This window comes from Stigmatopora argus, chromosome 22, assembly GCF_051989625.1.
Source record: "Stigmatopora argus isolate UIUO_Sarg chromosome 22, RoL_Sarg_1.0, whole genome shotgun sequence".
NCBI lineage: Eukaryota > Metazoa > Chordata > Actinopteri > Syngnathiformes > Syngnathidae > Stigmatopora > Stigmatopora argus.
Genome location: NC_135408.1, coordinates 5,663,171 through 5,675,703, shown reverse-complemented (window position 1 = coordinate 5,675,703; position 12,533 = coordinate 5,663,171). Strand labels below are relative to the sequence as shown.

At 41.3% G+C, this 12,533-nt stretch overlaps 2 protein-coding genes and 1 long non-coding RNA gene across 5 annotated transcripts; 2 read left to right on the top strand and 1 right to left on the bottom strand.

The window, feature by feature from the left end:
- Nucleotides 1–444: 444 nt before the first annotated feature.
- Nucleotides 445–2,657, top strand: LOC144068193 (peptidyl-prolyl cis-trans isomerase FKBP3-like). The gene is made up of 7 exons (XM_077592513.1): nucleotides 445–708; nucleotides 974–1,130; nucleotides 1,321–1,421; nucleotides 1,991–2,065; nucleotides 2,136–2,174; nucleotides 2,436–2,493; nucleotides 2,573–2,657. Exons 2-5 carry the CDS (start codon nucleotides 1,026–1,028, stop codon nucleotides 2,149–2,151), a joined length of 297 nt encoding a protein of 98 aa, XP_077448639.1. The 5' UTR covers nucleotides 445–708; nucleotides 974–1,025; the 3' UTR covers nucleotides 2,152–2,174; nucleotides 2,436–2,493; nucleotides 2,573–2,657.
- Nucleotides 2,658–2,705: 48 nt separating this feature from the next.
- LOC144068194 (uncharacterized) lies at nucleotides 2,706–10,958 on the bottom strand. 3 transcript variants are annotated; one of them, XR_013298132.1, is made up of 6 exons: nucleotides 10,561–10,958; nucleotides 4,608–6,018; nucleotides 4,456–4,540; nucleotides 3,658–3,741; nucleotides 3,489–3,567; nucleotides 3,186–3,416 (listed from the first exon to the last, which is right to left on the bottom strand). It is a non-coding gene; the product is annotated as an uncharacterized LOC144068194 (long non-coding RNA). The 3 variants fall into 3 exon arrangements; XR_013298131.1 differs by lacking the exons at nucleotides 4,456–4,540; nucleotides 4,608–6,018; nucleotides 10,561–10,958 and adding exons at nucleotides 2,706–2,793; nucleotides 4,307–4,405 and having other exon boundaries at nucleotides 3,282–3,416; XR_013298133.1 differs by having other exon boundaries at nucleotides 3,193–3,416; nucleotides 4,456–4,744; nucleotides 10,561–10,950.
- vtnb (vitronectin b) lies at nucleotides 8,856–12,303 on the top strand. Its single transcript, XM_077592512.1, has 8 exons — nucleotides 8,856–9,026; nucleotides 9,092–9,208; nucleotides 9,607–9,843; nucleotides 10,609–10,748; nucleotides 10,814–10,970; nucleotides 11,291–11,749; nucleotides 11,825–11,969; nucleotides 12,206–12,303. Exons 1-7 carry the CDS (start codon nucleotides 8,954–8,956, stop codon nucleotides 11,959–11,961), a joined length of 1,320 nt encoding a protein of 439 aa, XP_077448638.1. The 5' UTR covers nucleotides 8,856–8,953; the 3' UTR covers nucleotides 11,962–11,969; nucleotides 12,206–12,303.
- Nucleotides 12,304–12,533: the final 230 nt, after the last annotated feature.

Here is a 12,533-nt window from a genome sequence, read left to right as displayed (position 1 = left end):
ATGGATTGATGTCCATTGGGTAAGGTGCAATGCTAATGAAATCCATCAGCGATGACATTTCAAAACTGCCTTCTGCTGTGTCGCTGACACACTTAAGTAAAGTGTGTGAAATTGATATGGGATTGGAAGTCGACAATTATCCGGCGCTCAAAAAACGGCTTTCGTCTTCCCTGTCGCCATCCTCTTCCTCACAGTCGATGGCGAAGATGATGAGGCGCCAAAAGACTTTCTCAGCCCACGCTCACGTGATTAGCATCGTTTTAGCTGTCAGCTAGCAAAAGGGACAATAATAACAATCGCAACACAAATTCAATTCCTCTGCTGAAACTTTTCCAGTTCCAATGCACAAGCTGGTCAATGGCAGCGTTAACATGAAAATTATAAACAAATACGCGGCATGGTGAGAAAAGGATTAGCACATCTGCTTCACAGTTCTGAGATCGGGGGTTCAAGCCCACGTTCGGACCTTCCTTTGTGGAGTGTGGATGTTCTCCCAGGACTTGCGTGGGTTTTCTCCAGGTACTCCAATTTCCTCCCTCATCCCCTAAACATGCATGCTAGGCTATTTGAACAATTTGAATTTTCCCTAGGGTGTCCCCTGCCGACTGACCTTTGTTGGCTAAGATAGGCTCCAGCACCCCCGCAAACCTTGTGAGGCCGTGATACGGAAAGCTAACGATGCGTCATCGCTTTCACAAACTATGATTGGTAAGTGATAGAGAGTAAATATATGTATCCTAAATAATATTTCAATTGTATGAGATTATTATTGATGCTTTTCATATGTATCACAGCTGTAGCTGCAGTAAAGGTTTTATAGCCATAAAATAAGTATTGAGGGTTGCCTTGATTAAATTGTAGCAATACTGAAAGTGTACATATAAAATACTGCATTGTTTTCATAATAACGTGTATTGGTCTAATACACGTTATTATGAAAACATTCTATTATGTGTGTGTCTATCTTTAATAGGCGTCACCGAGGTCAGAGTTCAGACGGCCGCCATTAACCTTCAAAACGGCGGATGAGCCAGCAGTCAGTAAGGCAGTGGTCTGCAGAGCAAGTCAGAAGTGACAATTTACCGAAGAAAGACCTGATAAACATCTTACAGGACAATGCAGCGTATTCGGTATGTTGTCATTTGCGGATTTCGAAGCCCCAGTTCTCATTTTAAGAGTGTTTTTGACGGTAGCATGCTTCGTAGCGTGATGTAGCCCCACATGGATGGACACCGCAAAATGTTTGCTAACAAATCGGCTACATTGCGCTACCTATAACTCGTTCTGTTTAAAAAGAAATCATTCCATTGTGTGTTTCAGTTCCTCAAAGATCACAGACTGCTGGGAAACATCGAGAATGTGGCCAAAACGGCCATAAAGGAGCAGATTGTCGACGCCATTACGAGCTGTTTGTCAGCAAAGTAAGTCGTTTTTCCAAGTAGTTTCTAGTTTCTCTATCCGTTTAATAATTATCAGCGTTCAGTAGTCAAGGCTTTGCTCAATTAGCTTGTTTTTCCATTCTGATACATTCTAATTTTTAATGAAAACACTCTGGCTTGGTGTTGATTTTTAATAGCAAGAACTTGTGTAGATAACTAACTCGCACCCGCACAAGTGCCATCAGTGGAGGTGTAAGGAATAAACCGTACACTTATACATAGAATGCTATATTCCCTTTTTACCCTAGGCTTGTTTTTCCCCTTCACTTTTTTTATAGGAAGATCTCAGGGCTTGGATCTTTTCATTTTTAGTTTTAAATGTGGTATTGTCCAAGCCTAATAGACATTCAACAAAAGCGCAGGGGTCATATTTGAATCAAATTTAAACATATGATGAAGTAACCATTTTTCTTCAGTGTAAGAAGAGAAAAATTGAAGCTTCTGGGGATATTTATTTTAAAAAATGAATGACTGAAAAACATTTATGGCAATTGAATGTGGGTCATTTGTGCATCAAAATGGTTAAATAATCTTGTTGTTGTGTTTTGTAGAGCCACGGAGATGGTGGAAAAGATGACAAAGCAGGTGAAAGCTGTCAAGGCAGAAGTAGGACCCAAGTGTTTCAGGTTATTTTATTTATTATTTTCATGTAATGTGTACTAAACTTAACTCATTTTGTATCTTGCTTCTCTTCAGGATTCACCCAAGTTGACAAGACCAACCTGCCCCAAAAAGGTGAGTCTTTGACACCAACATCCTCTCCGGTATGTTTTCCATATCTCCCACCACATGATCAACTCGTCAGCAAGCTGTTCCGGAGCTTGATCACGATCATTTAGTTTTGGTGTGTTGGAAGATATGGAAAATAGACTGGGTAAGGGTCTTTGAGGACTAGAGTTAGAAATCCCTGTTATAGACTTGGATAAAAAGAAAAAGCAAACGTAATATTTCCATTTTTCCTCCTGTGGCTTTATTGATGTTTGCCTTTTTTTGCAGTGGGATGAAGGCCTCCTGACTGAGCAAAAGAGATGGTGTTATGGGAAGACCCTTCCTGGTAAGTTTCTTTATTATAAAAAATAACTTAGTAAAAAAATTTATTGTTAGACTTGGTGTATTGACTTTTTTTCTTCCAGGAATCCCAAGGAGGAGTAATTGTTGGATGGTGTACATGACTGCAACAATTTTTTTGTGGAAAAAAAATAAAGTTCTTGAATTGTACACATGTCTATTACTTCATTTACCTAGCAAAAGAATGCAAGTAACATGAAAAGTTCAAATTCTTTATTAACAAGAAAGCATTTTAATTATTGCACACTTAGTCATCATGTTGGTTGATGTAGACAGTTTCCTCCACCTGCAGACAGGAAAAAAACACTTATAATAAAATCAAGCTATAAAATTAGTGGGTTTTTTTGCCTAAGTATAAAAATGAAAAAAAAAAACACAGAAATGGAAGGTTTTTCTTCTGTGTTTTTTTTTTCTTAAATCCACACTTGGAAACAAATACTTGTACTAAAATCTACATTAGAAACTTCATTTCATGTAAACATTAAATGGAGTTTCGAACGTAGATTTTGGTACAATTAGTTTTTAAAACTAATTGTACCAAAATCTACGTTAGAAACTCCATTTAATGTTTACATGAAATGAAGTTTCTAATGTAGATTTTAGCACAAAATCTACATTAGTAACTTCATTTAATGTTAAAATGAAATGAAGTTTCTAACGTAGATTTTGGTACAATTTAGTTTTTAAAACTAATTGTACCAAAGTCTACGTTAGAAACTTCATTTAATGTTAACATTAAATGAAGTTTCTAATCTTTAAAAATAAGATCCTTACCTGAGGGGTCTGGCCTATCACTTTGCCAGCACAAGCAGGAGAGCTGTGGACTTTACCTATATAAGAAGTTCAGAAGCATCTTCAAGCAGGCAGCCTGTGAGGAAGATCACTTGACCCTCCAGCCTGGATGCGGACCTGTTGCGTGAAAAAGTTATTATAAATAAAGCCTGATGATTCAACAAATAGGCTAAGGTGGAGTAGTTTTACCTTAGTCTGAGCCAAGGGTGCGAGTGGGAGTGTTGTGGGCACACAGGAAGAGCTGCACGTTGATGATAAACAGGGAAAACTTGCAACAACAAAAAGAGCAAAAGTTAACATATAGAGACTGGAAATTCAATAGATAGGCTTAAGTGTATTTTTTTGGGAAGTAGTTTACCTTGATCTGGCTGGCCCAGTCTCCTTTCCTGTAACCTCAATAGTGCGAGTGTACATGGCACGGGGGAAGAGCTACATGTTGATGCTAAACAAGGAAAACTTGATTTAACTAAGCTATTTGGGTGTTGCCAAACAATTATCGGAAAGAGAAATCTTACATGAAATGTGTTAAATGATCAAGATAAAGAATGAAAATAAGTTAGTGAGTGATCCGTGCTATTTTCCCTTTTCCAGTCAAGGCGATTAAATATACAGACTGATGTTAACAGTTAGGATAAAGTTGGCTTAACATTTTTTGTGTGAAAATAGAACAATTACATCTGGATGTCATTTTTGAGTGAGCCTATGCCCAGCAAACTGTGCGTTGATGTCTCGGCTTTGTTTGATTACATTAAACGACTCAATAATGGAAAATACCTTTTAAGTCAAATGGGGAGCGTCGTCGCGAGCTAATGCTAAGATAGCTAGCTAGTCACATGCGGCACACAGCCGGTGAGGAAAAGGAGCCCAAACTTACTTTGTCGACGGTGTGTTCAACCTGGCATTAAACTAACAGATTTGTTGGCGTTTTGGGCTCAATTTAGTCCTAATAAATCTACCGGTATCGTGATAAAAATGCACTTAGGCGAGTAAATGGCCCTACGCCTTACCTCGATGGCGTCCATATAGAAATGGCTGCTCCAAAGGGCGAGAGACTGCGCATGTGCGTAATTTACCCAGCTGGGTCGAAAATGGTCGTAAACACGCCCATATTGTCCCGCCGCCATATTGAATGTGGAAAAGATGGCGGCTTGCTTACCGCACTGCGCTCGCGAGGTGGTTTGTCCTCCCAACTCAACGTCTATGTTTTGAAGATGACGTAGGATAGTCGTCATTTTTGTGGTCTTGATGTAATAAAACAGCATGTGTTAGTACACTCAATTATTGAGTAACATTTTTACACCAACTCACCTTTATTCCATGCCATCTGACTCCATTAAAAATGTAACATTTGAAACGCAAAGAATGCTTCATTGTAGTATTGTATACAATAATTCAGTGGTGAACCGTCAGGGCCTGTAAGGTCTTCATTGCTGGCCTAAAAATATCTGTAACACAGACTAATGTTAATTATATTTTGTCCATGAATACTTATTAAATAATTCCAAATAGTCTGTCAGCTCCCTTTCATTGCCTTCCCCCTGGTGGCGCTTTTTCCGGGTGTGTGTTTTCATATTTAAGCTTTTAACCAATCACATTTTAGCCATTATTTGTTGCCAGAGTCAGAAATCTACCTGTAAGATTTCACTAAAAAACTAAATTTTACTTGAATCATACAAGATTTTTTTAAATCTCTCGCCACACCCCTATGATACATGCAAAATACAAACCTCCCGCACAAAAATATCTAAAAAAAATTGACTCTAAAACACTCTCGCACAAGAAAAACAGAATCAAATTGTATCTTCTTTCAAAAAACACTCACACAAGATACAAAATAAAACAAATCAAAATTGATCTTCATTCAAATATCCCTCTCACAAGATAAAAACATCTCACATAACCAACATTTTCTTTTACAACAAAACCCCATACACAAGACAAAATCTCTCTCTCACGACACTCAAAACAACCTCTGACATGTCTTAAAAAAACATTCACAAATAAGCCCAAATCCCTCTTGACACTCAAAAATAAAAACCTTTACATGGCATAAAACCTGTCACACATGACCAATCTGCCTCAAACTGCTTTTCTTCTCACAACGTTCCAAAGCTTGCTAGAGTAAAAGGTCAAATAAACACAAAGACTCAAACGGTCTGGTCGTTTTTGTTCTTTTACATGACTAAAAAGACACGGAAAAACTGCACCCAGTCACCTCCACCCAAATGACATCACTAAATGATTGACACATACCAGCCAAATGTGTGTGTGTGTGTGAGACAGTTAAGATCGAATTGGTGTCGGTGAACTCATTGCAAACACACTATGATCTCATACTGTGACTCACGCGTATACGGTTGGCCTTAGTGCAACATTTTCTAAAAACTCATTGATGCCCATCGCCGTCCGTCAATGGCACAGAAACGTGATCATTCCTACAACAAACGAGGTGGAAATTGCACGTGTACGTCCCGGTTTGGAATAACAATGAGGATGAAGAAAAGAGCAAACTTTCCCAAATGTCTCTTTTCATTTCCATCTGATTTAACGAGAGGGAAATCAAACGTCAAGTGTGTGTGTGTGTGTGTGTGTGTGTGTGTGTGTGTGTGTGTGTGTCTGCAGTCTGGGGGTTAAGTTCTGTAGGAAGGGGGGTGTCGGCACGACAACAGATGCTCCGAGCAAGAAGAAGAAGAAGAACGACACCTCACGCGACATCAGCCTGAAAATAGAAAAAGCACATTGGTGGGATAATTAGACTAGTGTGTGTGTGTGTGTGTGTGGTTTTTTGAGTGAATGAGTGCATGTGTGTGTGTAAGATACTCATCTAGATAAAAATGTACATGCATGTAATGCAGCATCAGCAAAAAGTAGGATTTATCTAACACACCCCACATCAAAACACACACACTCACTAATAAAAAAGCACCAGTTTACAAAGTCTCACAAAATAAAACCCTTAAACCCCCCCCCCAAAAAAATCAAACAAAATAAAAACATCTCTCTCCTACCGCGAACCCTAACCCGTAACTAACTCTCACACATTTCACAAAATCTCTCAATACTCAAACATGTGCACTATATGAGAACCTCTCACACATGTAAAAATAGCTTTCCACAGCCCAAAAGACTTTCACACATACTGAAAGACTCCCACACAGCGAAAAAATCTCTGTTGACACACCCAAAAAAATCCCCAATAAAAAAACAACAACTTAAATCTCAAGATAAAACCTGACAAAAAAATCGGTCTCAACAACTCCCACAAAAACTGTTATTCAAAAAACTCTTTCAAACAGATTAAATAAAAAAATAAAAGTCCCACCCTAAAAAGTATTCTAATTCAGGTCACTATGACCTCTGTCATACACCCACTCCATTCATTTTCCCAGTTGTGGGGGTGCTGGAGCCTCTCCTAGCTAACTAGGACACCCCAAATTGGTGGCCTACCAATAGCAGGGCACAAGGAGACAGTCAACAATTCCCACTCATAACTAGTAGCAATTTATAGTTTTCAACCAGCCTACCTTGCATGCTTTTGGGGTGTGGGAGGAAAACCGGAGTACCTGTAGAAAACCCACCCAAACCCAGGGAAAGCATGCAAACTCCACACAGGACCCACTTGGGATCTAATGATCGTATGAAACTTGGACAAAAAAAGAAAATGGCTTGGATTAAAAAATCAAATCCCAATTATAGACTAAAACATACTCACTGACAACAGACCTCCCACCCGTTTGGACTGGGAAGGTTGGCAGCGGTTGTGTTTTCATGTGTTTGTTTGTGTGCGTACACAAATGCACCTGCAGTTGTGTTGGAGTGTGTTTATGTTCCGCGGAACAATAGTGAAGTGAAAAGTCCTTTTTGGGCCCCATGTGCGAGTGTTGTTTTTGGAGGGATAGTGGACCGTTGCGCATCTAAAAGTAGCCGTGCACAAACACCAGCCGCGCTTTATAAAAAGACCCCACAGTTGAATTGAATTCAGGCCACTTTCACTTCCCTCTAACAGCACTCGCAAAGTGAACGCCAAATTTGCCATTACCGTGATGTTTCGCCAATCAACAATTGCACTTTCGGTACATCTCCCCTTTTTACATATGAAGTCGATTATAAAAAAGTTCATCAAAATGTCAAAATTCACGCTGAAACTTTGTTTGGATTTCAAATCGTCCTTAAAAATACCTCCTCATCGACAATGAGCCCAAGAAAAAACGAGACATAATGACAGTGAAAGAGACAATTAATGATACTACCGTGCGTTTTACCAAGAAAGAAGAAGCAAACTAAATAGGCTTCTTGATAATCGTGGTCTACATGATCCGCACGCAATATTTGAGGGATTACTGTATTCCCGCCCAGCCTCTCCCAGTTCAAACGGAGTGGACGCCTATACTGCCATCAACAGAATTAGGATAAACAAGAGAGGTCTCCCGCAGCTGCGGCGCATTTCCTGTGTACAGTAGTCACGCGTCCACATTTTGGATTTCCATCTGTTCAGGCATTTCCTGTGGTTTTTTTTTTCCTGTATTTTCCTTTGCATCAACTAAATACTGAAATAAATAGTAGCTTACTTAATAACCGATTGATTTATTCTTTTAACTCTTCATAGGGCAAGTGACTATCTTAGGTTAGATAGTAAAAATACCTCTGTTGGGATATGTATTCATTCATTTTCCATACTGCGTATCCTCACAAGGGACACGAGGGTGCTGGAGCCTATCCCAGCCAACTAGGGGACCAGGCGGGCGACACCCTGAATTGGTGGGCAGACAATCGCAGGGCACAAGTAGACAAAGGACAATTTAGAGTGTTCAATCAGCTTACCCTGCATGTTTTGGGGATGTGAAAGTGAAATACCCAGAGAAAACCCACGCGACCCCAGAGAGAACACGCAAACTCCACACAGCAAGGTTCGAAGCCAGGATTGCACCCTCGATCTCAGAACTGTGAGGCCACCAGGCAGAATAGTATGTATGTACTATTATTTCTTTCATATGATAAAAATAAAAATAAAATATAGAAATAAATTTAAAGGAAAAGAAAAACTTAATACTGTTGGACAAGCTCCCAATAACACTTAGTAATATCCTTGCTTGTGCCCTTTGATTTGTATACTGTTATCTATTCTGTAGACTACACAAGAGTTTTGTCGCCATCTAGTGGCGTTAATCGTACCTGCAAATGAATCTACCCCTTTCAATTTTGCCAGGCCTGTAATATCAATGCAAATCCATTTTATTCACGGCTAAATGCATCTGTCAATCAAGTGAATGACTCCTTCGTACACACGTTCAACTCATTGAAGCCATGGACGGCGATAACCGTCCTTTCCTTTTGAACTTGGAGGAATTAGCAGCAATGATTTGGTCCCTGCTTCCCCTAGTTCAAATGGATTGGACGTTCACTGCCGTCAATGGCCATAATATGTTTATTCACACACGCTATTGATTGAAACTAAACGTAAGCGCAGACTATGTCCTTCTGTGTGTTTGTGTTACAGATCGCACCCAAGAAAAAGCAAACATGACCTTTGCTATTTTCGAGGTCACGCTCGTCGTCCTAGTCCACTGAACCAACGAGACAGCAAGACCTGCCGTTGGACTGGTCGCTCGAAACAAACTGTTTCACTTTTGGAATTTAACATAACAATAGCGGTTATGGAGACGCTGCGCATCTCCATCATCGCCATGCTGATGATGACGACCATGGACGCCATTTCAGCGGCAGACGGTACGTCAACAAACACGCCAATGACATTACAGTGTCAATGACATGGGTCTTTTATTTTTGTGCAGAAACGTGCGCCGGTCGCTGTAATTCCTTCAACCCGTTGAGGAAATGTCAATGTGATTCCATGTGTGTTTACTATGGAAGTTGCTGTCATGATTTTGACAAACAATGCCCCAAGAAAGGTCAGTGACCTCTAACTGGTTCCTTCAAATGCGTACTTTTCGTCGATTGCATTTTGAGCAAGACTGATGCTGCTTCAATACCACGCAGATGCCAGAAGATGGCAGTATGGCTCCTTTTTAGAAGGACTGGTATATATTAAAGGTGTTTTTAAAAATCGATTCTGCGATATATTGCGATATCCCATTGCGCTATTCTTGTATGTCGTGTTTTTGAACTATATGTTCCTGCACTTCCACTCCCATGCACTAGTTGGCAGCATGTAGCCGTTGTAAGCAGGTTTGAACAAAAGCTGGTTTGCACTAAAATGGGTCTCCGCTAAAAACTGCACAAATGTTATCATGGTCTCTTGGGAAAATCTGTGAAAATGCTCAAAATGGCCGACATATTCCTTCATCAGCCCGTGGCGACACTTTCGAGGAAGAGGAACATCTCCCAACCACGACAACGTCTCTGTTGGGCGTGTTGACTCCCACTACAGAACCGACTACAGTTCTAAGCATCACAAAGGAGCCTCCACTCCCGACGGCGTTTGTGCCCATGGCACCCCCCGCGGACCGAGACGCGGCCAACTGCAGCGGGCGTCCATTTGACGCCTTCTTGCAACTGAAGAACGGATCAGTGTACGCCTTCAGAGGTACCACCGACTGGAGGTTTTCATTCTTCCTCATTAGCCAAATGTACAAGGTCAAACAAGCTAGTGGTTAACGTTGCAAATCTGCCATGAAGGGAGAATTACTGTGTATCGATTTTTATGAGGCCACCTGAACGATTCGATGGCGACCAGTCTAGGGCGTAGCATGCTTTACGCCTGAGATCGGCTCCAGCACCCCACGCAACCTGAATATGGATGAAGTCGGCACAGTGGAAGTGTGGTTAGCACATCCGCCTCACGATTCTGAGATCAAGGGTTCAATTCCGGGCTCTGGGAGCAGTTTGCATGTTCTCCCTGTGCCTGGGTAGGTTTTTTTCTGGGTCAGATGGTCCCCCCACGAGTCCACGACCCTCATGAGGATCAGTGGCAAGCTTTTTTGAACAAGATCCAATTTATAAAAAAAAAAATTTAAATTATTGAAATGTATATCGACAAAAATACCTTATTTGAGCAATTTAATTTTTTGACCTAATAAAACCATTGTATCATATATGATCCAAATTTAGGACAAATTATATGTGCTAAAATTAGTATTATTTTTTTACAAAGGGCCTTAAAAGTTCAGAGTTTAAAAGACTTCTAAAATACTGTATTGATTTCATTTTTTCATTTGTTCATCGCCATAAATATTTTTAAGAACGGATATGTCCAATCATATATAACAGATGACAATATTTTGGAAGAAATTAAACAACTTACCAAGGACGCTTTTGCGCAGTAAGAGCTTTTTTGCCGGTCTCCACGCAGGCGAATATTTCTTTGAGTTGGACGACACATCGGTGCTTCCCGGTTACCCCAAACGAATCCAGGACGTGTGGGGCATACCTGGGCCTGTGGACGCCGCCTTCACCCGCATTAACTGCCAGGGGAAGTCCTACATCTTTAAGGTGAAGGTCCATAAAAGTCATAAATTCACTTATAAAAAACACATTTGAACTCGTTGGATTCTCAGGGAAGAAAGTACTGGCGCTTTGACGGCGACGTCCTGGACGAGGGATTCCCTCGGGACATTACGGAGGGCTTCGACGGCGTTCCGAACGACCTCGACGCCGCTTTCGCCGTGCCGGCTGCCAACCACCTGCAAAAAGAGAAGGCCTACTTCTTCAAAGGTGCGCATAGATGCCAACAGACTGCTAGCTAAGCTAGCTCATGAGTTAAATGTGCAATCAAATACTACAGCAAGCGACTAGGAGAGCATTTTCTGGACAAAAATTAGTGTTTTTCTTGCTCTCATTCTGTCAGTTTGTAAAGCTAGCGCAAAACGTCTAACGTAGACATGAGCATCCATTCTGGTTGTGACATCACAACCAGAATTGCTGAAAGAAAAGATGCTAATGCTTTGTTTTGAGTAGAATCTAATGGTAACAATGGGCCATATTTGAGTTCGGAATGTATATTCTACATATAAAATTGCACTTTTTTTTCCTAGGTGACGTCTACCACGTGTACGAATTTGTCCTTCAGCCTTCGCATCAAGAGTGCGTCCAAATGAGTCGATCTTCGCCTTCGCTTTTGTTCTCTCGCTACACTGACCTCTTCTGCGACCAAACGTTGGAGGACCTCTTCGCCGAGCTCTTCGGCACAGCGGGTCAAACCTCGTCTTCGGGGCCGCACTTCATCGCCAAGAACTGGCCTGGCCTGACCCCCCCGGTGGACGCGGCCATGGTGGGGCGCGTCTCCGTGAGCCCCGGGCGTCCGCAGTCCCCCAGGAAGCCCAGCTCTCGACGGAGGAGGCCCAGCAGGAAGAATCGACATGGGAAAAGTCGGCAGGCGCGGTTCGACGCTTGGATCGACTTGTTCAACGACGACGAAGGGTCGCCGGAGGTCGCCACGGCGGCGCCCGTGCCCGTCGCCACGCCGGTGCAATACGTTTACTTCTTCAAAAGAGGTGAGATAGAATGCGTGTTTGTTGAACTTGAACTTGTCCCCATGTTTACGTTACCACACGTGTGTGCGTGCACAGATCAGTACTACCGTGCGGACCTCCGAAGTAAGCGCGTTGTGGCGGCCTTGCCGCCGTACCCGCGGTCCATCGCCAAGTTCTGGTTGGGCTGCAAGCAAGAAGATGCGCCTGACACCACCAGAGCTGAGAAGAGATGAAAAAAAAGGTGGAAATAGAAATTAGTTTTACAATTTTTCCTCTCAGAATATCTGCCAACTCTCCCTCTGACCAAGCTATTATAGCATTTACTTTACATTAGAGTCATTTAGTAGTAAAAGAAAAATGTCATATTATCCCTAAAATGTTTTTTAATCAGCATGACATTGGCCACTACAACACAAAATCGGCAACCAAACTACTGAATCGGTGCAACACTAATACATACTTGTTTATCTTTTTTAGGTAGACTGCAAAGAGTGATTGGTGAAGTGAGCGCCCCCTGTTGGAGGGGCATAAATCATCTTCACTGCAAAACTTTGGAATTAAAAGAAATGAAACAATCTCTTGTTCGAGTGTGGTTTTGCTTTCTCACATGAAACAGCCTGCTGTTGACTGGTTTCCTATTCCTGTTGTATTTGTGCGGGCATTAATGGACTTGCATAAATTCTGAGGGAAGTCACTTTTACAAGTTTTACAATTGTCTTGTTTATTTTTTTTCGTTACCTGGTTGTACTGTCGATTATAAATACGTACTACCTATACATTTTTTTTAGAACAGTAAAAATAAAAC

Bases quoted from the DNA above. Each gene is read 5' to 3' on its own strand.
- vtnb (XM_077592512.1), top strand. From the start codon at position 8,954: ATGGAGACGCTGCGCATCTCCATCATCGCCATGCTGATGATGACGACC. The intron at 9,844-10,608 runs GTACCACCGACT...GTCTCCACGCAG, and splicing joins ATCAGTGTACGCCTTCAGAG to GCGAATATTTCTTTGAGTTG. The intron at 10,749-10,813 runs GTGAAGGTCCAT...TTGGATTCTCAG, and splicing joins GGAAGTCCTACATCTTTAAG to GGAAGAAAGTACTGGCGCTT.
- LOC144068193 (XM_077592513.1), top strand. From the start codon at position 1,026: ATGAGCCAGCAGTCAGTAAGGCAGTGGTCTGCAGAGCAAGTCAGAAGT. The intron at 1,131-1,320 runs GTATGTTGTCAT...TGTGTGTTTCAG, and splicing joins AGGACAATGCAGCGTATTCG to TTCCTCAAAGATCACAGACT. The intron at 1,422-1,990 runs GTAAGTCGTTTT...TGTGTTTTGTAG, and splicing joins ACGAGCTGTTTGTCAGCAAA to AGCCACGGAGATGGTGGAAA.